Genomic DNA, 25,156 nt, shown 5'->3' on the forward strand with positions numbered 1-25,156 from the left:
ATACAGTATGTCTGCTCATCCATGTTAGTGATGCAAAAAAAACCATATCTTTTGCTTTGCAGAAGATGAAAAAACAAGCTTGTATTGTGGTGGAATTTCAGATTCTGGTGATAAACTGATCGAAGATGGCTGTCTTCATGTGATTTCGTTGGGGTCTAAAACAATGATGCTGCAAGTTTGGGCCAATTTGAACACGGGTGGCTTTGTGTTCAGGTAGAGTGTGAACTGCTGAAGGATGATGGGATGGTTTTGAAGGAAAATGTATTATTTTTAAAAGATGGATGATATTTATGTTAATTGCTCAATGCTTGCTCCCAAGAATGTGTGAGAGCATTGGTAGTTTTGGAGAGCTTTGAGTAACAAATCATTTTTTAAAAAAAAAACTTGCTTTGGAACTAATTCATTCCTGATCACCATGTATTATCACTTTTGTAAATAATGGGAGTGGCTTTGTTAGTGTGGGATGTAAATTTAAATTGACTTCCCAAAATAGGTATCAAATTTGGATGAAGTATCTAAACAGATAGCAAATTCACAGCTAATGTTTTGAATTCTCCCTGCCACTGCGCCTTCATTGGTGTGTTAATCTATCTTTCTAACAATGCTGCTTATTTCTTTTGTACTTGCCATAGAGTCAGTTAGAAGGCCCTACACTTTTCTGCTTATCTGCTGCTGAAACCTTTATTCATGCCTTGGTTGCTTCTAGATTTGCCAGCAAAGTTTGCATTGTAGTAGTCATCTCTTGTTGATGACTATGACTACATTCCATCAAGAAGTCACCCAGAATTCTGTTCCGTACATCCTGTCTTGAGACAACTGATCACCCAATCCTCCTCTACTCAATAACATACTTCAGCTTTCAATTAAGCAGAAAGTCCATTTTAAAATTCTCACCTGCTCCAGCCCTACAACTATGATACCTGTGCTGCTCGAATTCTGCTTCTAGATGATGTCTTAATTTAATCACTTCACAATAGGCAGCTGTATTCTTAGCTAAGGACCAAGGCTCTAGAATTCTATCCCTAAACCTCTCTCTCTACACTTTTTTGTTTGCTTTAAAATCCCTATTAAACCTATTACTCCAAGTCATCTCTCCTAATGTCTCCTAAGATGAATTGGAGTCAAATTTCATTTGTTGATACTCCTGTCAACCACGTTGAACAGAAACTTGAACACAAAATACAGACTGATGCAGCTGGGCCGTTACTTAATGATTCATGGGATATTAAACTTCTTCTCTCAGATGAAGGAAAGCAGGGATGGTTCCCACACACTATTGTCTCAGCCAATATTTAATGCTTGGTTACCATTACTAAAATGGATTGTCTTGTTGAACCTTTGCATTTTTTCCTGCAGTACAATAATAACTACATTTCAAAACTGCTTCATTGTTTATAAAGTGCTTTGAGATGTTCTGAGCTTGTGAAAGGCACTATACAAATATGAGATTGCTTTAATCTTTTTATGTTAGATTTATAGTTTCTAAAATATTAAGTGATTTGTTTTCTTTCTGTAGAATTTGCAATGATGCAAATGATGACTTAAAAGCAGGCGTTCTGGCACTGGCTGAGTCACCACAAAATATTATAACTCCAGGCAAATGGCAGCACTTAGCGCTGACCTATGCACAACAGTTGGAAAACAAAAAGAATATTAATGCAATGCTTTCACTTTGGATGTCCGGGCAAAGGTATGTTCTTGTAATTAATATTTATCCCCTCAAATAGTTTTAAAGATTCTAATTAAATTATGCATCAATCCAAATATAACTGATTTCGGGCCAGGTTATGCAGTCTGCCCAGATAAAATAACCATTTAAGCCTTAGCCACACTGGTGATTGCACTACACCGCTCTTGGCTATAAAATTGTTTCTGAATATTTTCAACCAAAACAGAATGCAGTTTTCCCAATGACTTGTTCTGAAGCTAATGCTTATGATTAACAAGATGGCAAATTAACACATTCATCATTTACAATCTATTAATCATGTGCATTAATGAAATATGATTGCTCTGGGACTTCAAAATAAGTGTCTCTCAATACAATCAGTGGGTCACATTTGGGCTGCCACATTGTGCATGTTCTGCACAACTACACTGAATCTCACTCTTGATATTCCCTTTTTTTTGGACACACTCTCTATCCCTATTCCTGTCCCCATATAGCAGTAGTCTCTCCCCTTCTGTCTCGAGCCCCTCTAAGAAAGTATGAGCATGTTGATAGCATAATTAGTCCAGTTTGATTCAGTGAGAGTTTGATTAACTATATCACTGATGGAAGGCCAGCCCCCACCTGCAAAGGTTGGAGCTGTAGCGATACCTACATCTGTGCCTGAAATAAATGAGTTGTGTATACTGGACATTCCAGTTTAATCAATATCATCATGTGCTGAGGCAAAGCAAGTTGAAGCTTCCTGTCCTTGCGCTGAGTTTAAGTGAGCATTTGATAAGGCCCATTTAACCCCCTGACTCAATTCTGCCATTCAGTGAGAATGTACCTGATGTGTATCTCAAACCCCAACATAACTCCTCTCCCTCCACTCCACTTCATCCTCAACAGCTTCTTGAGGGGAACTGTTTCAGATTTCTAGTGCACCCTGTGCGAATAAATATAGTGACCTCACCTCTGAATGATCTAGCTCTGATATGAAGGTTATGATCTCTTGTACTATGCTTCCCACAAGAGGAAATAGCTTCTAGCTATCCTGCCAAATCCTTTAATCATCTTAAATGCCTCAATTGGATCATCCTTTAATCTTCTCTAACAAAGAATACAAGCCTAGTCTATGAAACCTGTACTCGTATCTAAACCTTTGGATTCCTGTATCATTTGGTGAAGCATACGTTTATTCAAAGCACGTGAGTAGTAAACTTGATTTTACTGATCCTAATATTGTCGAAGATGTTCTGGTTGGTACTGCAAAATGCACCTGGTGTAGGTAGGTGGCAAGACGATGGGGTGGAGTTGATAGGGAGAGGAGAGGAAAATGGCGTTAGTGTAGATAGGTGCTTGATGGTTGGCACAGACTTGGTGTGAAGGGCTTGTTTCCATGTTGTAAGACTGTTCTGGTGAAGGGGGGCAGGGTGGGGGACCAGCTGTAATGTAAAAAAAAAGTATGTGTGGCTTAAACATGATTTCTTAGGAGGTTTTTATGATGCACGTTGTGTGGCAGCCGTTCAGGGCTATCGTGATCTGATTATGGTCTTACCTATACCAAATGCCCTGAAGTTAAGATATGCGTCTGTTTAAAAGGTTGCGTTCTCTCAGTGAACCTGTCACCTTGTTTATTATTGATTCTTTAAATAAAAGTTTAAGAGTGAACTACAAATGGTGACTCTTTCAAGATGCCTTGAATTTACCAGAAATCCACTAATTTGGAGTTGGCCAAAGATTTTGTTAGTGTAACTAAAGAGAAGTTCTTGATAGAAATATACAAAATTATGAGAGGGGGAAAATAGGGTAGATAGTAAGAAACTTTTCCCAGTGGTAGAGATGTCTAAGACCAGAGGGCATAGATTTAAGGTGGGAAGCAAGAGGTTCACAGGGATCTGAGAAAAAATATTTTTTCCACCCAGAGGATGGTTGAAATCTGGAATGCACTTCCCAGGAAGGTGGTGGAAGCAGATAATCACAACATTTAAGAAACATCTATATGGGTATTTGAATCACCAAGGCATAGTAAGCAACAGACCCAATGCTGGTAAATAGGATTAGTATAGATGATGGTCAACATAGGCATTGTGGTCTGAAGGACCTGGGTTGGTATCCTGGTGATGTAGTAAGAAAACATTGCAAAAGAGCTGGAAAAGTGATGAAGGAGAACTGTTTGAGCAGTGAAATGCTGTAATCTGGTCTGTACTGCATTAGAACAAATTATGGAACATTGAGGTAGTGGCAGGAGCACTAGTGCAGAAATGATGGGTACCTAGCCTCCTTTTGGACCATATAATTTTAAGAAATCATTCTGAATAGAAAATTAGAAATGGTTTGTTTATTGATTTTTGTGTTGTGGGAGTTGTTGATGATGCCAGTATTATTGCACATCCCTAATTGCTCTTGAGAATATGGTGGTGAACCACCACCTTCAACTATTGCACTCCTACTGTTCAGTGTACTTCCGGAATTTAGGTCAGCAACAATAAGAGATCAGTAAGTCACAGTGGTGCACAATGTGGAAGGGAATTAGCAATTGATGGTGAATCTTTGTACTAACTGCCTGTGTCTTGGTGATGGAGGTTTCAAGTAACTGTAGTACATTTTGTAAATGGTACACATTGTGACAGGCTGTGCAGGTGGTGGACTGAATGAATGTGTAGGATAGTAGGGGTAATGCCAATCAAATGGGCTGCTCTATTCTGGATGGTGTTGAACAAAAGTGTTGGAGTTCCACTCATTCAGGTAAATTGAGAGCACTCCATCACATTCCTGATTTATACCTTGTATGTAATGGAAAGGCTTTGGGATGCAGGTGGTGATTCACCTGCTCCAGGATACCCAGTCACTGACCTGCTCTTGTAGCCATAGTATTTATGTGGCTGTTCCAGTTGCAATTCTGGTCATTGTTCACCTTCAGGATGATGTTTGAGAAGATTTGAAAGGTTTAACAATTATTTGTATAGTGGGTGAATATGTGAAACTTTTACATAATTTGTGACATCTCAACTTGAGTTGATTATCCAAGCTCAAAATAGAAAGATACAGAGCTTTCTCCTTTTCTTCCTAAGTGATTACATTGAACAGTTCTAACTTAAATGAATTGCATTTAAGCAATTACAGAAGTAATTCATAATCAAATACAGCAGATGCTGGAAATGTGAAATAAGGACAGCAACTGCAGACAGTATTCAGCAACTCAGGCAGATTTGTGTTCTGATGAACTGTTGTTAACCGGAAGCACTAATCCTGTTTATCTCTCTGCAGACGTTGTCCAGTCTTCCAGCATTTCTTTTGCTTTCTATTACAGTAATATTTCCTAGTTCAAACTTTAGGTGGGTTCAACATTTCGGTGAAAAATGGGGGAGGTGCAAGACACACTTGCTCCTAGGGAGCAAGGAAACAAATATGAATAAATGCTTTCAGTAAAGATTAATGCATGCTGGCAGTAAAAGCAAATATTAATGGGGTTGAATGAAATTTCTTATAAAATTACCTTCTTAAGAGTCAGGATTCAGCATTATTGTAACTCAAATCAAATTTTTCACTTCATCGGCTATGGCTAGTCACTCATTATGTTAATTTGTGTATAACGTGTTAAAAAGTGAACAGAAATCAAGCTAAGTGAGTGATTGAAAACATGGCATATGGAGTACAAAATGGAAAGTTGTGAGATCACCCACTTTGGTTTAAATGGTGAGAGATTGGGTGGTGTTGATGTTCATAGTGGTGTGAGAGGCATGGGTGTGTTTGTACATGCATCATTGAAGCTAACATATGCAGAAAGTGATTAAGAGGGCAGATTATGAGACATTAAAGGAATCAAAGAATTTGGGATAGTGCTGGAAAATAGAGCTGAGGTAGAAGATCAGCTGTGATTTTATTGAATAGCAAGGCAAGCTTGAAGGGCTGAATGGCTTACTCTTATTTCTTTATCTCTTATGCAGTGATAAAAATACTATATGAATCTGTTCTTTCATGCTTTTAAAGGCAATTCTGATAGCAATATTTTTATCTCGAATTGTTTACATTTTTTGAATCACAACCTCGCGAAGAGATTATCACTTGACACAATGTATATCATTATACATAATCTATGTTAAGTATGCACTGTATGCAGACACATCAGTATAGTACTTATTGACCAGAGTCCACTGCCTCTGAGTTACTAAATTACCAATGGTCTGTTTGGATTTTGACAGAAGGCTTTTTTTTTGTTTTTCAGGAAGGCTGAGTTGGCCTTGGGTTATGTTATTCCTCGAAAAAGCAGCCTCTCCCCTGATGGTAATAAAACTTTTGCATTGATTGGCCACTCCACAGCCCCACAAGATTCTACCAGGTTAGCTGGAAGATGGAATATTGGAAGCTTGCTCCTTTTCAATGGTAATGGTTTGATGAAAAATTCAACCTTTTCTGTGTATCCTCTGCATTTTCTGACTGAAGAAAAATACCTGTCAAATAGTATAGAACTGTTTGAGACCCCAACTTGGAGCATAAGTACAACACTCTAAGTGATTAACTTTTGCTTTGTGTTTTCTGGTCCTGTACATTTGAGATGGCTGCTGGCAGATAGAAGGCTACTTCAGCATAAGCTGAAAAGTCTGACCATATCCAGTTTGGGATCCCAAGACGTATGAAAACTATGAAAATTCTCACTGAGTTCTCAATAATAACAGCATATAAAACCATTTCAGCATTCAATAATTCAGCATTCATGTAAACATACTTTTAAATGTTAAGACTGGAGTAGGGATGATCACATTTGAATATGCCAATTGAAAATATTTCTTTTTTAATGTAGGTGCTAGGATAGGGCCGGAAGAAGCATATTATTTGTATGTCTGTGGACCTGACTTCACCTCCATTATGCCCTGTAAATATGGGAAAATTCAAGCAAATTACTCTAAGTATGTTACTCTGGAAATTTTACAGTGTGATCAAATTAAAGAACTTCTCATGAAAAACAAGGAAGTGAATACTGGCCCTCTGGTGGTGAGTAGAATACACAAGTACCTGACTTGGTTAAATCCTCTATCAAGGGAAGTGCTAAATTATATAATTACAATATGACTAGGGGGAAATGAGAATTTTTGTTGCATAGCAGGTTGGTATGATCTTGAATGTCTGATCAGGTGCTGAAAGGAGAATTAATAGTATCTCTCTAAAGGAATTGGAAGAATATTTAAAAAGTGCATCTTTGAATGGCTGTGTGTAAAGAGCAGTGGAGTGAGGAAAAATTGGATAGCTCCTTTAAGGCACCATCATGTCAATTTATGCAGCTAAGAGTTCTATTACATAGGGCAGAGGAAAACCTTAACAAGTATTACAGCTTGATTTTTGTTTTGCAGGATAGCCTCGCGATTGTTTACAATCCACAATCTCCTGCTCAGTATACCATTTACGAGCCAGTTATTCGACTCAAAGCACAAACAAGAACAGTATCATCACAAAGGCCTTTCAGTTTGAAGGATGTGCAAAACAATACTATGGAGCACCAGAAACTAAAGTGTTTGCAACCTTTGGAACATAAAGAGCTTCAGCGTATCCTCCACAAAATTGGAGGAACCAGTGCATTCATCTTTCTCTTTGCTAGGGTAAGAGATATTACTCATGACTTATTCAGCAGTGCTGTCAAATTAATTGCAGAAGTAGTTGACAATGCAGTTACTTACTACATTTGTAATGGAGAAATCAGTCAACTTCCTGTCCATGCAGACTTGATTAATTTCATATGGGAATATCTTTTCGAGGTTGGGGGAAGTGAAGATAGGAAAATGTAATATAGCATAGCACCCTATCACTTAGATGTCAGAATTCCTACAGGTTTTCAGTGTCTAAATGTACTCTTCCCTGATGTTGGGTTACCATTTGCCTTCTCAGATAGTGTAATGATGATGACCAAGTTTTCATTCACTGAATCTTGCAGTATAAAGGGGAATATTTGAACCTGTGTTGATTTTGTTTGTCTCACGTTCAGCTCATAGGCCTGAGGAAGAAAGCTGGAGGTTTGTGGCATCTGATTCCAGTCTACAAAAACGTTTGCCTAGTGTATTGAGTTCCATGACCTGGGGGAGACCAGCAATGGAACTGCTAAAGCTGGTTTCAGGAAGGCATATAGGCTCTGTATGGGCTTTTGTACAGTTGCAGCTTATTTGATTATTTGAACCCTTAAGTTTTATTTTTATGATCGATTGTAAGACTGTGAATTGAAAGGATATGTTGATAATGTCTGAACAATGCATTGTTCCCAACTGTACAGATAATCGGTGGATATTTATTACATAAAATAATGTAATTAGTTGCAGGTCCAGCATGTTTTGTTTGTTTGGTTTTCAATAACATCACATGATATTAATAAATTTAGACGGACTTTTCACTGTTTGGGACCTAGCTACAATCTAGCCCAGACAGATTTGCAGAGGAGTGGAGGCTTGGTTCATTTATGGGCTTTAATGATGATTGTCAGCACATTTTTCAATGACAGTGAATACTACATGGGAATATCAATAAGCGTTCCTGATATTTTGAACATAAGCCACTTCATTTGGTTGGGCTTAGTTACTCGCAGAATAACGTTTTGTTATTTGAGGTAAAAAATCTAGCATTTTCTTTTACCAGTACACAATCCAGGAATGACCTGTTGCATTTTTATTCGATTGATAGAGAAACATTGATATCTTCTTTTCTCTAGTCTGTAGAGATAAGTGACTGCGAAAAGACGCAAGCTCTGGCACTGAATGTTATACTTACTTTGACAAAGTACAACCAGCAGAGAATCCAGGAAATGGAAAGCTGTCATGGCTATGCTATGATTCATCAAGTGCTCATCAAAATGAAATGTATTGTGGGCTTTCACATCTTAAAGGTATGAAATATTCTCTTTATGTATATCCTTGCTGCAATGACCCCCATAATTAGTTCAGCATTATTTTCAATAAAGTGATACTAAATATCTGACCTAGTCTGGTAATGATGCCCTTGTAACAAATCGGACTTGATCCACTTGTTTTACATGTGTTCACTCCTTGAAAGACAGTATTGTGGATAACATCATTAATAGGTAGTCAGGAACACATTCTGAATCTCCATCTCCGTATTTCCCTTTCTCCATCTCCATATTTCTCTTTCCCTTCTCTCTCTCTTTCCCTTCTCAACCACCCCAAACATCTGCCATAATCATATATACATAAGATCCCACAGTCCAGCCTCCACAGGAACAAGGATTAAGGGTGCATCCAATTTGACCTATTCCTCCTTCCCAATCCAGCCTTCTGGTCCAATCTATCTTTCCCTCTCCTGTTCATGCTGCTGCAGTTCCTGCATGGTTATTTCCTGGCTGTTTCTAGGAGATATTTATGACCCAGGATTTGTTGGCAATTGCATGCATAGCTTCAACGTGGCAGAGAAATAGGTTAGAGTAAAACAAATTAAATTTGTGAGAGAAGGGAAATGAGAGAGAGAATATTAGACCTATAGGAAATAGAAAGAAGTGTTGATGACTTATAAGGATGACAAGGGAAATGTATAAAGGACACAAAATGGAGATGACAAAATGAAGAGTAAAAAAATAACGAATGGAAAGAGAAAAGGAAGACATTACAAACCAAAGGTAAAGCAAGATAATCTGTAAGTTTAGACCCATTTCTAAAAGCTTTACAATGAGGACTAGTCAATCCTGCAAGGCCCTTCTCTATCTAAATGGGATTTGGCCAGATCTGTTCACCACTATTTTGACCAGCACCAACTCTCCACCCCCAAAATGCGTTTTTTTTGGCAGGTATTTTAGAGTATTTCAATCCCAATGTGCTGATGCATTCTTGTCCTTGTACTATATATCAAAACTAGTGACTTCCTACAATGTATGTATTGGTTCTCAATAAATAAAACACTGGTGGCCTGGTTTTGACTGCAAGCCTCAATATTTTTTTGATGACATTTGTACTCTTTTGAATTTCATGCTGTACATAGGCAAACATTTAATTTTCTAGATTATTGGTTATGATCATGTACAGACAGTTTTACGTGGAGTTAGAAAATTTTAGAAAAAAACGTGTATATCTTTCAGACTTTACTTGATGGATGCTGCAGTGCTCCAGTCCTTAACTTTAATGAGTCCACAAATCAATTTGAGATTGATACTGAATCGAGTGCAGTGATCCAGGATGTGAAGATTCTGTCAGAATTGTTACTGGACTGGAAGATCTGGTCCAAAGCACAGGTTTTGATCCACTTTCTAATTTTATTTCTGCATTTGTTGCTATCACTGTACATTCTGGATTGAAAGAATTTTTTCCAATTTGCATAGCTCAATAAGTATAAAATAATATATATAGTTGCTAACTAAATTTCTCTGAAGAACCTAATGAAAAGAAGGAAATTAATTATGATATAGGTCGGTCTGTACAGCACAGTTATCTAGTGATAGAAATTGTACAATTATTTCAGTAAATGAAATGTTTACTGTGCTGCTGTTCAATTAATCAGAAATTTCCTTTCGGTGGCACTGGTGAGGTTGGTTGGCTATCTGATACTTCTGTCGGTCAGTGATCCCAAGGTGCAAGTTATTCCTTCTGTTTCTTTCACTCTCTGTGTAATTTTTTCTTTTGGTCTGTTTACAACTCATTGATCAGGAACCTGGAATTTTGTATTGGCACAAAACTTTTTGTCCTCATTTGGACATTATCTTGCAAGTTTATTCTCACTAGCAACGTGTCTTTAAATGTAGCTTTGATGTATATTCTTGGATCTTTTGCACTTTAATATCTTGTTTGGCTTTTTAAATTGTTACCAAACTCTAATTGTTTTGTCCTTGGGATTATTTCTGGTCAGACATTTAATGACTTTTCCCATTATTTGAATCATGTTTGTCATCACCTTACATTTGCAAATGCTAAATTTCACTTGCATTTCACCTGCCCAACTGTTAAATCTTATTAATTCCCTAAATTTTGCAGCTTAACTTTCATTATCCTGCTTCCCACACTGTCATCAAATGGTTATATTTCTGTCTGTGTACAATTAAATCCAATAGAATAGAACCATTGCTCTTCATCTTGTATGGATGGCACTGCAATGCATTGCAGTATTGCAATTACCAATACTGTGTGTGTTTATTCTGAAAATAGAATGGTGTCTGGGAAACGCTGATGGCAGCTCTCGAAGTGCTCATTAGAGTCAATCATCCAAAACAGATGTTCAATATCAAACAACTTCTAAAGGCTCAAGTGGTTTATCGCTTCCTCTTGACTTGCCAGGTTCTTCAGGTATGAATTACTTTGTAATCCAAGTTTCCACACCGATCCTTTTCTGTAGCGTTTTCCTCTGTCTTGCTGGAGTACAGTTTCATGGGTACTCTGTCCTTTTTGGCACCTCTCCAACTGGCTATTTTTCACATCCTAGATCTTTAATTGTGAAATTCTTCATTGCTGAGCTCTCCACTCTTGTGACATCCACCCAACTGCATTTTTCATTAGGTTATTGGATGCCAATGAAGAATGCAAAGCTCGGCATTTTACCCTTTCCGAACTAGCAACCAAATTGCTACTTTAGCTGAAATCAAACAGCTCAGACCATACCAGTAAGCTGAGATGGTTCCTTTATGTTTTGTATGGCTTAGTGCAAGAACACCATTTTGCCATTGGGTCATTGTAGATTATCCAGGGCTGTATGTTAAGCATAAGTAATTTGGTGTAAAAGCTGATGACAACACTACATCTATTGTGAGAGGTATTCATCAGAATCAGGTTGATTATCACTGACATGTTGTGAAGTTTGTTGTTTTGCGGCAGCAGTACAGTGAACTGGCAAGTGTTTTATAGGAATTAATTCTTCAATCTGGCTGGCTTTGTGATGTAGCTAACTGTCTTCAACCTTTCTTACCTGGAAGTTCAGTAGTTTTAACTGAAATCAGAATTGAACTATTGAATAGTTAAAATATTGAAAGTTGGTCTTAATTTTGCTCAGGTTCAGTTAGTTTCTGCATACAGAATGCACTCAAATGAGAACATAGTTTTTTATTCATTGCCTGAAGAGCTTGTAAAACTGAATCTAGCGTGCAAACACGGTAACCCTTATTTTATCTTGAATTGGGGATGGCTTTGAGGAGGACAGGTTTCACGCCTCCTGTTGAATTTAACAGCAGGATGTAATTATCATTTTCTGTCTCTGTTTCCCACGTAGCTAGCTTGCTTACAAGACTGGTTTTGGGTGGGTAACAGGCTGGAGCCAGAAAACAGTGGGTCTATCAGACGGGGGAGATCAGAAGTCAGGGAAGGCATGCTGAATTAGAGCTAGAGGAGATTGGAGATTAAATGGCAGGTTGGCATGGTCAAGCTGTTGGCATAGTAGGAATGCTGCTGATGGGTAAAGTGGAGGAGTGGGGGTTTGGAGAGTTGACGAAGCAGTTAGGGTTGTTAGATAAGGGAAAAGCACTTTTCTCCTGAATAAAGTGGTCCATCTTTCCCCTCTGCATCTGGGTTTCTCAGGCCTGCCCTGATTCCCACATGGTGGTTCATAATTGTAATATTTTAAGTCACCATTGTGTCTCCTAGGGGTTATTTCTTCACCCTTCACCCCCCCCCCACCTCCCCCAGTTGCTCCCACCCAATCTTTGAAATGGGGGTTTGGAGAGGGTCCAAATTTTTCTTTACATTCCTTTGCATCCCATAGTCACAAGCCCTATCCATTCTGGGGGCAGTTAAAACTGCCCCTTCCTCATTTTATCTGATCAATCACTATGTCAACCAGTTTAATATGCTTTCTCAAGCATGTACTCAGTTGGTCATTTCAAGAAGCGACTGCTTGTTTTATTGTGAGTTAGTACATTTGTCCGTTAAATTCAAGAATAATGGAAGAAATATATAATTACACAAATTTCTCTTAAATTATTCCAGGCTTTGTCACATTTGTTTTATAATCTGCATGATGATGCTGCTGCCTTATTTTCAGAAGTATATCTTGCTGAACTATTTAACATATTACTATCATTCGCAAACATTAAAAGTGTAGTGTTATACAAGAGTACTGTATGATTTCTCATTTTGTGTCTCTTCGAATTGAGCGGGGAAAAAACTTCATCTCTCAAATATAATTTTCATTAGGCTAAAGAAAAGGTAATATTGAATCAAGAGTTGTGGTAACTTACCTGCATTCCTGTTCTTTGTTTTCCTCAAACTGGTTTCTCAGGAACACCGAGATGAACAGTTGACATCTATTCCTCGGGAAGTCTGTAGATCGTTTGTGAAGATCATTGAAGAAGTACTTGGGTCACCACCAGATCTGGAGTTGCTGAAGCTGGTTTACAATTTTTTGTTGGCAGTACATCCTCCCACTAATACCTATGTTTGCCACACCCCACCAGGCTTTTACTTTTCCCTACACATAGGTGAATGGAATGCATACTGCTTTTGATATGTTTTGCATAACAACTGAGGAACACTGATGTGGAAAATAATTATTTTTGTTTAGTTTGTGTGTTTGCCTATAACCTCCACACTGAAACTACCTGAATATCAGAATCAGGTTTATTATCACTGACTTGTATGACGTGAAATTTGTTGTTTTGCGGCAGCAGTATAGTGCAAAGACATAAAAATTACTACAAATTACAAAATAAATACTGCAAAAAGGAATATTGAAGTAGTGTTCGTGGACCGTTCAGAAATCTGGTGGAGGGGAAGAAGCTGTTCCTAGATCGTTGAGTGTGGGTCTTCAGGCTCCTGTACCTTCTCCCTGATGGTAGTAACAAGAAGAGGGCATGTCCTGGATTGTGAGGGTCTTTAGTGATGGATGCCACATTCTTGAGGCACTGCCTCTTGAAGACGTCCTTGATGGTGGGGAGGGTTGTGCCTGTGATGGAGCTGGCTGAGCCTATAACCCTTTTCAGCCTCTTATGCTCCAGTGCATTGGAGCCTCCATACCAGGCTGTAATGCAACCAGTCAGAATGCTCTCCACTGTACATCTGTAGAAATTGGCAAGAGTCTTTGGTGACATACCAAATCTCCTTAAACTCCTTATGAAGCAGAAGTAGAATCGAAGCACTCACTTCTCTTTAGAATGCGGCATTTTGACACAATTCACCATGGGAAGAACTCCATTGTACAGAAATTAGTGATTTATTTTATTCTGGATTTACAAATAAAATGAGTCACAACTTGTTAAGACCTTTCTGAGGATTGAAAAATATGTATGATTGTATTTGACTGATGCCAGTGGTTGTAAGTAACAAAATCAAGAGTAAGCAATACAGCTTCTTGAGCCTGTTTGTCATACAGTAAGATCATAGTTCTTCCTATGCTTTCCATTCTAATCCTTACATCCCCCGAACCTTAAAATCTCCACCTTGTATATCCTAAAATGACAAGGCATCTTCATAGTCCTGAGGTAAAGAATTCCAAACTTTTGCGTAAGGCCTAAATGGCAACCCCCTTATCTTGAGATAATGCCCCCCTACCTCTAAATACTCCATACAAAGGAAACAATTTCTTGGCATCTACCCTGTCAGTCTTTCTCAGAATCTTGTGACTCAACGAGATCACCTCTAAATTCCAGTGTAAATCCCAGGTCCAGATGAAGGTTCTCGACCTGAAACATTGACTGTCCGTTTTCCCTCCATAGATGCTGCCTGACCCACTGGGTTCCTCCAGTGCTTTGTTTGTTGCTGTAAGCAATTGGGGATGTTTTACTTCAGTAAATGTTAGAAGAATCATTTCATTTCAAAGTGCTTTACCTCACTTCAATGTTTTGTAATATTAATGGGCATAAAAATAAGATGTTTCCAGGTGACAAGGTAATTAAACTCACAAAACAGTTGTTGTTATTATTCAATTGAAAACAAGATGCTTTGCTGTCCAATAAGGTAATTGTATCTGCATACCAATCAGAAAACAGTATTTCTTCTGATGTACAAGAGGGATCTTGGGATGCAAGTCCATAGCTCCCTGAAGTGGCAACACAAGTCATTGGGTGGTAAATAAGGTATACAGTATACTTGCCTTTGTAAGTTGGGGTATTGAGTATAAAAGTTGGGAAGTTGTGTTGCAGCTGTGTAAAGCTTAGGTTTGGCCACATCTCTATCGTTGTGTGCAGTTCTGATCACTGCAATTACAGGAAGGATGCGGAGGCTTGGAGAGAGTACAGAAGGTGTTCACCAGGATGTCTCCTGGATTAGAGAATATTAGCTACAAGGAGAGTTGGACAAACTTTGATTGTTTTCTCTGGAGTGTCAGAGACTGAGGGATGACCCTGATGGAAGTATATAAAATTATGAGAGGCATAGATAGAGTAGATAGTCGAGTCCTTTTCCCAGAGTAGAAATGTCAGATATTAGAGAGTGCAGATTAAAGGTGAGGGGGGGAAAGTTTAAAAGGAGAAAGTTTAAAGGAGATTTGCGAGGCAAGTATTTACACGGTGAAATGTTAGGTGCCTGGAACATGCTGCCAGGGCAGGTGGTGGAAACGGGTGCAATAGTGGTGTTTAAGAGGCATTCAGACAGGCACGTGAACAGGCAGAGAATGGAGGGATATGTACCATGTGCTGGTGGATGGGATTAGTTTAAATTGACATTATGTTTGGCACAGACATCGTGAGCTGAAGTATCTGTTCCTGTTCTGTTCTATGTTCTAAATCAGCTAAACTTTGTTTTCTGAGCAACATCCATAGGCTAAATTGATTTTATTCAGTTCCCCTTTTTAATATTATGGTTTACTTTCACTTTCTTTGTGTAACAAGTGGATGTTATTTTACATCTCAAAGTCCAGGTGTATGCTGCAATATAATTTTATACCTTTATGCCAGTTGTACTTCGACCCATCCTAGACTATATATTCTCTCTGCCTAGTTTCTCTGGATTAATGCCTTTTCTCTACTGTTTCCCAACTTGAGGCCTTCATGAAGACACCAGGTCCACTGGGAAAATCTTGATAAGTTAGAGGTCACATGTCATTAAAGCAAATTCAGCCATTCCAAGAAAACACAATAGATACAGTTTGAGTGTCTTACCCCATTGGTTAAGCCAATGTTAGAATTCAATAATCGCTACACCTGGAAGAGGCACTTCATACAAAAATATTAACAGAAGTGTTTTTACACTAAATATTCAAAATAGTGCCTAAATCTTGAATGAGTTTAATGAGTGAAAATATTTAAATACTGAGTATGGAAAATTCCCGTCTCTGAGGATAATGGGTTAAAAAAAAAACTGGTATGCAGTTTACTATATTACAAACCATTATTAAAAAAAAACTTGCATTTATCCTGTTTTTTAGATGGCAAGATCTTTCAAGAAAAGGTCAAATTGATCAGATGTATGCGGTTTTCTAATAGCAGTGAAAAATCCAGTGAAAGTCCTGGTTTTCTATCACCATCTGCCTTTACCATTGTCCCACCAGAAGGTTAGAAGTTCTTAAAATGATTAATGATTTAGTTTAAATTACATGTTTAATTGCTGCTCAATTAAGTTACTCCACATCATTTCACTCTTACTATCTGCTTGTGAACAAATATTTGCCTCATAGATAACTTGGAAGTTGTATTACTCATTTATTAAATTCTGTAAAGTTCTTTGTTCAGTTATTTTAGAAAATAGGCAAGGAATTTGTATTTGCCTATTCATCTTTGGAGAACAGCTTAGGTGTTTTTAGTAGAATTATAAGGAAACAACATGTATCTCAAGTGGATTTTTTTTCCCTTGGAAGGAGATATCCCAATTAGAAAATCTGAGAAAACCTCCAAAGTACGGAATAACTATTTGAGACACAGATTTTCTGACTGTTTTTTTCTTTTATTAGTGTTCAGACCACAACATGATGATTTTCAATGGAACCACTCCCTGACAAATCAAATCAGTGGAGTTACTTCCTATTGATCTGTTGTTACTTGCTCTGCTTATAGAAGAGTACAGCACAGAACAGACCCTTCGGCCCACAATGTTGTGCCAACATAGCTAATCCCTCCTACCTAAAGAATGCCCATATCCTTCTATTGGTATTGGTTTATCATTGCCACCTGCACCGAGGCACAGTGAAAAACTCATCCCGCATACCGATCACACAGGTCAATTCAATACACAGTGCAGTTACATTGAGTTGCAGTTACAGTGCATTGATTTAAAAAAAAACATTTTATGTTGCCCTTGGTTGTTTTCTAGAAATTGTAAAAGTGTTCCTGATCTCTGGTTCTCTACCCTTCCCACCAACCTCCCCCCCCCCCCCCCCCCAAAATGGTTAACAATTTCTTTTTATCAGCTCTCTCTACATAACTTGTTATCTTTAAAGGTCTCAGCTCTCGCTACGTTACCTTTAAAGGCCTACCACTTCTTGAATCAACCTATTCTGAGAGCAATCTTCATTTCAATAGCTTTTAGCCATAACACAAGTCGTTCTTCCTGGAGCCATTGTCATAAATCTTTTCTGTGCTCTCCTCTGACCTCTACGCATAAAGAAATAGGAGCAGGAGTAGACCATCTGCCCTTTCAGGCTTGCTCCACCATTAAGATCATGGCTGACTTTCTACTTCAGCACCATTTTCCAGCACTATCACCATCCCCTTTGATTCTTTTGATATCCAGAAATCTACCAATCTGCTTTGAATGAACACAATGACTGAGGCTCCACTGCCCTCCAGGGCAGAATATTCCAAAGTTCACTGCCTTCTGAGTGAAGAAATTTCTTCTTATGTCATTCCTAAATGCCACTTTAAAATTGCCCCCATGTCCTAGACTCAGTCAGGGGGAACACATCCCCACATCTACTCTGTAAAGCCCTTTAAGAACTTGATATGTTTCTTTTAGTTCTCCTCTCATTCCCAGTCTACCAAATATGTGCTCATATGGCAAACCACCATCCTTGGAATCAGTCTAGAGAATCTTTGCTGCACTGTCTTTGTGTCAAGTACATCCTTCCTCAGGTGAGGAGACCAAATGTGTGTACTGTAGTCCAGGTGCAGGCTCGTCAAGCCCCTTTTGAATTGCAATAATACTTCCTTATTCCTGTATTCAAATCCTCTCTCAAACTTTTTACTCCCCTAATTGCTTGCTGTACCTGCATGTTGTCCTTCATTGACCTCCATACAAGCACACCTAGGTTCCTTTTTAACATCAACACTGCACAATCTCTTATCATCTAAGAAATACTCAAGCTTTTCTGCTATGTGCACCAAAGTGGATAATCATACATTTTTCCATGTTGTATTCCATCGTCTGTGTTCTTGCCCACTCACTCAACTTGTCCCTATTTTCTTGAAGCCTCTGCATTGTTTTCTCACAATCCCACATAGTTTAGTATCGTCAGCAAACTTGGAAAAGCATGACATTTAGTTCTGACATTCAGAAAAGTTTGTGGTTCTGTTTTCACCTTTCCTCCTTTCTTATCTAGTGAGGTCATGTTTGCTACACCATAGTTTAATTGTTTTAGTTTTAGAATGAGATACGATGATGGATGTTGAGTAATTGAATTAATCTTAGAATAAAACATATAAGAAAAAGTGTGAAGTTATTTTTAATAAAGTATAAAATTCATTGGAAAATGTAGGAAAATTCAGAAACGCCTGTAATGTACATAAATATCAATCATTTTATGAGATCATGTTAATAGCTAGTAATAGAGCAACATGCTGATTTCCCCCCCCCCCCTCTGTTTCTAGGAGAAAAAATACAAAGTAGCACATTAAGCGATGAAAAACAGGAATCTCCTTTATTGCCATTGCATGAACCGCACGGCCAAAGTCTGTCATTGAGCCCTTCCACGTCACCGCAAATGCAAATCCAAAAATTGACGTCAAGAGAAGAACAGAACATTGACGTGAAGGAGGCTTCTGATGGCGAGTTTGACTCTCAAACCTTTTTGCCAGAGAATGCTCCCAAAATGGCCACTGCAGAAACACAGGACGAATTGTTCTTCAGCAGCAGTGAGTCAGCAAAAACCTTGTGCGAGTCTGAAAAGGGAGCTTCTATGAGAACTGTTATTGCACATGATCACACCCAAGAATCCTTGGAACTTGTGGTGGAGGCAGGTAGCCCAGCAAATGTGAACTTCAGGATTGATGTTGAACATGTTCCAGATGAGAGTTCATCAGCTTTAGAACCAGAACCAAAACTGGAAGGGCCAGGTGATGGTGTAAATCGACCTGACAGTCTCCAAGGACTTCAGATGTTCCAAAGAAGTCAGAGTAATTTTACTGGCCTGGGATTAGCGTTTCCATCCCAAAATGGATCTTTAGTTATTGGACGTTTTCCAAGTATGGCTGGCAAGAATTTGATTCCTGAAGAATGGGAAAGCTTTGGTTTTTCACCTCTTTATGAACGACCCTACATGCAAACTGATGGTACAACAGATAGGTACAATTGAATTATTATTGTGCTAACAACTTAATAATTACATTATTTTAATCATTTACCAAGTTTGTTCTACCAATGCTATTCAGAACATTTTTGAAATGGGATAAATTCCTTTTACATTCATACTGGACCAAACAACATAGTTTCCTATGTGATGTTAGTCTCAATGAAACTGAGTGAGCTTTTGTAAAGAAAATAATGCATCTGTATTTGAGACTGGGGACTAAGAAGGTAAAATATATTATCTTTACTATCAATGTCTTGATTTTCCCCACAGCATTTGACAATATCAAAATTACAACCTCCTTTTCTCCATTGCCCAGTTTGGTAGAGCTATCTTTGCACGGTTCCACCAGAGCTTCTCGGTCTCCGTCACCATCAGATCTGGAGTTATCCATTTATTCTTGGACTCGTCTTCATTTCCTATATGTTGCTTCTTCGTGACTTCATCTGCATTTACAAAATGAACTTAGATACATACAATCATAGTAACTATTTAGAAACTAATATTCCATGATATGAGACTTAGAATGCTTGTACACCGATGTACTTGCATACACACAATTGTTAACGTGAGCTACTTATCTGAAACTTCCAGATCTTGGATTTGAGGTAGAATTTGACCCTAATTCTGCAGCTAAGTTTTAGTGACCTTTTTATGTCAGTAGTCGATGGCCATGGAATCATTTTTAAATGTCTCTGATATTCAGAGATATCTTTATTCTTCTTTAAAGAAATCTTAAGTGCTAGAAATTATAAACATTATGATTTAATAAAAAAACATATAAATTATCTGTGTGCACACGATAAACTTCCATACATCATGGTACCAAGCACAATGCTCTCGGTACCCACGAAAACCACACGTTAGAACTGAGGTACACTCTGCCCCTCAGCTGAGGACATTGATGTTCCACCAGTAGATTGAGGCCAGGGTAAAACTGCAGTTAGATGGCAATTCCCTGTTGAACTACCAGCTGAAGTTCAGTATAAACTAGCCTGCTAATGACTTCATCTGATCAAAAAATCTGCTGTCACTAAATGTTCATGTTGCACACATGGTGTGATATGGGTATCACACAGGGACACTAGAACTCGGCAGGACATTAACTGACTTTTATAACAAGAAGATACAAATTCTATGCTAGTGTCTGTTAGCAACATTTGGAGTTATTATGTGGCAGTGTGTGTAGTTGGTGTAGACTTCATCTGGATTTACCAGTAATTAAACGTTAATGCAGAATGATAATACATACTTGACATGTAACAAAAAAGCAAGAAAAAAAAGTAATAACTGGTCTTGTGTGTGTGAATGCTGCAGCTGAGGAAAAGTCTACTGATCAATTCCTTCAAGCTTTTACCCCATTTATTTCCAGAATGCTGGAAATATTATGTTATATATTGCACAATACATAAATGATAGAGTTAATGTGATATTCTGAAACACTAGATTTGAAAAACAGACTTAAAGAAAAGTCAAGTGGTTCTATCCTGTAATTTTCCCATAGTGTCAAACCATAGTGAATTTAAAAAAAGCTTGATTTCTCCCTCTGCTATCCTACGAAGTATGAAGAATTACATAGTAGCTTCAATTTAATTTAAAAATAGACCACTCCATGTTTGGTGCTCTTATTTTATCTGTAGTAGGTATTGTGGCTGTGCTTTTCACCTGTGTTAACAGCAGGTACAGTCTGCAAGTGCAATAAAATAAATCTCACTACAGTACAGGGCAGATCTTTGTGGGAGATATTCTGCAGCAGAGGCCTGATTCAATTTTTTAAAGAAATCATTGAATCTCAAAATCCAAGAGTTCTGACAAAGTACACATGACTGTTAATTATGTAAATACTTAAGGTTTGAAATAATTCCATTGTATAGAATGCTTCACTGTCTAGTCCCTGTTACAAATAAACTCTAGGTCAGTGTCTGATTGATTAAATGATGGGAAAAGTCTGGGAATACAATCTTTGCAGAGCAGTGAATGCCATGAAGTTTAAAACATCCACATTGATAAATATAAAATGGATATGGTTTACAGTATTAAATGGACTCATGGAAAAGTCCAATTTCTATTTCTCTTCTGGTTGACATCATTGTTTTCTGCACCTAGATCAACAACAGAGGATTGTCTGATTCTCATCTGCTGTGGGCTGTACACTCTTTTGAGAGGAATCCTGCTCATCTTGCCAGATGTAATGCTAGCTGATGTAATGGACAAGTTAATTCAACCGGAAGCATTGATAGTCCTTGTTAATCATCCAGCTCCAGTTATACAGCAAGGAGTAATTAAAGTAAGAGAAATACCCAGTTGATCCATTTAGAGACTTGCTCATGACAGCCTGAAAACTTGCACAACAAATAGATAACTGGAATATCTCACACCAGTTGTTGTGATCCACGTTAAAAGTATTGCAGTGAACAAATTCTAATCTAAATCATATTGGTTGTTGATATTCTACTCTTCATTCCATTGCATGAATCTAAATGTTGCATTTTTTTTTGCAGTGAACATTCAAATTGTCAGTGAAAGTACAATGTTGTGTCTGTCAGAAAGGCTAGAACAGACAAATAATATGGTTTACAGATATTTTTATTAATTTTAGCATGAATTTTGGCTTGAAAAATGCCCAGGCTTTCCTCAAGAGTTGTTCTTCCTCCAGCATCATCCTGGAGTCTCCACAAATTAAAGTGCTGGGCACTCCCTAAACCAAAACCCTGAAATGAAATCTTAAATATTTCATTCTCTGTTTAAAAAAAACTTTAAGTTTTTATGAAAATATTGGAGATGGGAGCAGTTTTCAATTATGGAAAAGTTGGCAGTTGCACATGTTAATGAGCAAAGAAATGTTGGAAGGGATTGTTGAGAAAGATTGATCTATCTGACAGCCTTACTGAGCTTACTGGCCTTTTCATTCTAAATTCTTATGCAAGATGGTTTATTTCACCATAATTAGTGTTTGGGATTTGCTTACATGTTTAAAGCTCACTTTTGCTTCACTATCAATTGAAATAAATGTTTTAAAGTTTAGTCCTTTTGATAATTCAAGTCACATGAATTGATGCTCTCTCATCTCACCAAAGTACCATCTCCAGTTGACAAGCGTCGCTTTAGATTGCTCCTTGCCCTTAACATTAATAATCTATACCTTAGCATTCCTCAAGTACATGGTCAACCTGGCCCAATTCATTCCCCAGAATCAGATCCACCAATGACTCCTTAATTGCAGCAGCAATGTGCTGATAATGTTCTTCTGAATAAAATTTGAAAAAAAAAACTCTTCTTCTTCCCCAACCCTTTTATTGAAATGCTCTCCTTGTTATACTCCCCAGTAACATAATAGTACCATTTTTGCTTAGCTGTAACCAAATGGATTTTGTCCTCAAACTTCTTAAGCATATTCTCTCTCTCGCACGCGCTCTCTGTGTTTTCTTCTTTACTCAGTATTGCTGTTCCATTTCTCACCTTGAAAGACTTGGTGCCCAATTCTGCTATTTTTTTTAGCCACATCTCAGTAATCACCACTATATCATATTCCATATGGCTGTCTGCATCTGCAGCTCACCAACACTTTGTCCATTTCAGCACTTTATAGACAGGTGCCTCATATGTTTATATTCCTTTTTTTTCCCATGATGCTACATGCCAGAGCTAATTCCTCATGCCATTTTTTTGAACACTGCCCTCCACCCCTAAAACTGCAATTCACTAACCTTTCTGCAAGGATATTGGTCCCAGCTCTATTGATGAAGCCCAACCATCTCCTGCCTAGAAATGGTCCCAATGTCCTAAAAATCTGAAAACCACTTTCCTGCACCATTCTTCTTGCCATCCACTAATCTGACATATCCTCCTCCTGCTCTCACTGGCATATAGCTCTGGGAGTGATGCAAATATTACTACATTTGATGCCCTTTTTAAACTTTCTCCTTCTCAAGCTCCCATGGTAGGATCTCAGCCATTTTTCTCCCGATTTAATCAATTTTGATATGTACCATGACTTACTCTTCCTAATCCTTCCCCTTTCCTGTCGTTTAGTTCCAAAGAGGCAGCGCACCACGTGGGACTTAGGTTAATGGTCACTTAAGTCCCTATTTATTATTGATTCTCTTATGACACAGGCATTTCTACCCTTTGTTACCCTCTGCAGTCTTTTGCCCCTTGTTCTGGCCTGCAGTTTTTTTCCAAGGTGCTGTCACCTTCACCATTCTGTAAAGCTGAGTGCTGATTTGAGGATGGGACTAATTCCTGAAGGTTTCAGAACTTTCTACCTCTTCCTGCTTTTTCAAATAACCACGCTAAATTCAGGCTATGGGGTAACCATCCTGGAGCCATCAGGCTCCTTTATGTACCAGTGACCTCAGAATCCTTAATGTGAAGAGTTGCTCCCTGTCATCTCCCTTTAGCAGTTATTGTTCTGCACTTCCGTGCACTGGGAAACAGTTTGTTCCTATGCATGAAAATCAGAAAACTGCAGCTGCTGGAAATCTGAAATAAAAACAGAAAATGACCTGAAACACTAACTCTGTTTCTCTCTCCACAGATGCTGTCTGATGTGCTTAGAGTTTTGAGCATTTCCTGTTTTTATTTCTTCCTATATATCCTATCACCCCATTTTAATCAGCAATAACACCTCAACCAGGTCATAATTATATATTTGAACCAATATTAGGTGTGAAGGTACCATTCAAAAGTCTTATTTAGTGATTACCTTCCTAAATTGTAGAGCATGTCATCTGCTGAGCTTTTGTTTTACAGATTAGAATAAACAAAACAGGAGTAAATAATTGCCTTCATTCCAATGTGGTAATTGACCCTGATTTATTATGTGCGGCACTGTAAAGTCAGCTCATGGTATGATGCGTACTTTAGGAAGGACATTATGGCCTTGGAGAGGACGCAGAAGAGATTTACTGGCATAGTTCCTCAAGGCTGGAAGCATCTTGAGAGACTTGAGAAATTGAGATTAGTCTCATTGCAAAGAAGGTTAAGTGGAAATAAATGGAAATAAACATTTTATTTATTCAAATATGTGAGCATCTCTGGGAAGCCCAGAATTACTCCCATCCCTAATTGCCTCTTAGAAAGGTGTGCTGAGTCATTTTTTTACTTTCAACCTCTGCAGTCTCTGACAAAAGTGCTTTCTCTGTGCTGTTAGATGGGAAGGGCTATATGTGGGAAGAAGGATCCTGGATTTTGACCCATTGGTGATGAAGGAACAGTAATATATTTCCACAGCAGGATAGTATGCCAGGAATGGGAGCCTGCAGGTGGTGGTGTTTCATACCCCCTCTGCAATTGTCCTTGTAAGTGATAGGTGCTTCAAAGTTAATCATACCTTCAAAAATGTTTTAACACAATCATTGCAGCAATTTGCTATCTCAGTAAATGGTCTACACTGCAAGCATGATGTGCTAGTTAATATTTAAACTGGTAGATAGAGTGAAGGAAGAGGGCTGCTTTGTAGGATGGAGTTGAGGATTTTGGGTGTTGAAGCTGCTTGCTTCCAGGAAAGTAAAAAGGTTTCACCCTCCTGACCTTGTGCCTTAGAAATGTTGGAAAGGCTTTGGGAACTTGGGAGGTGAATCACTTGGAGCAAAATTTCTGACCTGCCGTGACATACGGCTGGTTACAATTAAATATTTGGTCAGAAGTGACTCCCTCCAGGGTGTTATGGTAGGGGAATTAAATAATAGTATTGCAATTGAATGTCAAGGGGAAATGGTTCAATGCTCTTGTTGGATGTGGTAATTGCCTGGCACTTGTGGTACAAATATTAGTTTATTAGATTAGCGTGTCATTGTTTTGCATGCATGTAGAGACTGTTATATTATTTAAGTTGTTACAAATGGTACTGAATGTTTCATAATTATTAGTGAACATCTCCATGTCTAACATTAAGTAGGAATTAACTAATGAAGCCATTGGGAGTTAGGCTTCAATGCAGCAATGTCCTGAGGCAGAGGTGATTGACCTCCAACTATCACAAGCATTTTACTCTGTGCTGAGTATGATCTAAGCCAATGAGATTTTTATTTACCCCCAAATCCCAGTGACTTCAATGTTACTGGAGCTCCTTGACAACACTCAGTCTTACAGGATTTCAGCTTTTCTGTACATGTTTGCGTTAAGGGTGTAATGAATTTTGAGACTTAAGTGGCTCTTGGAGAA

At 38.2% G+C, this 25,156-nt stretch overlaps 1 protein-coding gene across 3 annotated transcripts in view; it reads left to right on the forward strand.

Annotated features, from left to right (window-relative positions):
• Positions 1–25,156, forward strand: part of lyst (lysosomal trafficking regulator) — a 176,873-nt gene that overhangs the window by 93,212 nt on the left and 58,505 nt on the right. For all 3 annotated transcript variants that reach the window (XM_052024060.1, XM_052024062.1, XM_052024061.1), the window contains 12 exons: positions 63–213; positions 1,517–1,690; positions 5,880–6,037; positions 6,456–6,646; positions 7,003–7,248; positions 8,346–8,519; positions 9,720–9,872; positions 10,780–10,917; positions 12,839–13,037; positions 15,920–16,045; positions 18,294–18,987; positions 21,098–21,278. In XM_052024060.1, the coding sequence (XP_051880020.1) occupies positions 63–213; positions 1,517–1,690; positions 5,880–6,037; positions 6,456–6,646; positions 7,003–7,248; positions 8,346–8,519; positions 9,720–9,872; positions 10,780–10,917; positions 12,839–13,037; positions 15,920–16,045; positions 18,294–18,987; positions 21,098–21,278 (2,585 nt within the window). The remainder of the gene's footprint in view (positions 1–62; positions 214–1,516; positions 1,691–5,879; positions 6,038–6,455; positions 6,647–7,002; positions 7,249–8,345; positions 8,520–9,719; positions 9,873–10,779; positions 10,918–12,838; positions 13,038–15,919; positions 16,046–18,293; positions 18,988–21,097; positions 21,279–25,156) is intronic.

This window comes from Pristis pectinata, chromosome 10, assembly GCF_009764475.1.
Source record: "Pristis pectinata isolate sPriPec2 chromosome 10, sPriPec2.1.pri, whole genome shotgun sequence".
NCBI classification, from domain to species: Eukaryota; Metazoa; Chordata; class Chondrichthyes; order Rhinopristiformes; family Pristidae; genus Pristis; species Pristis pectinata.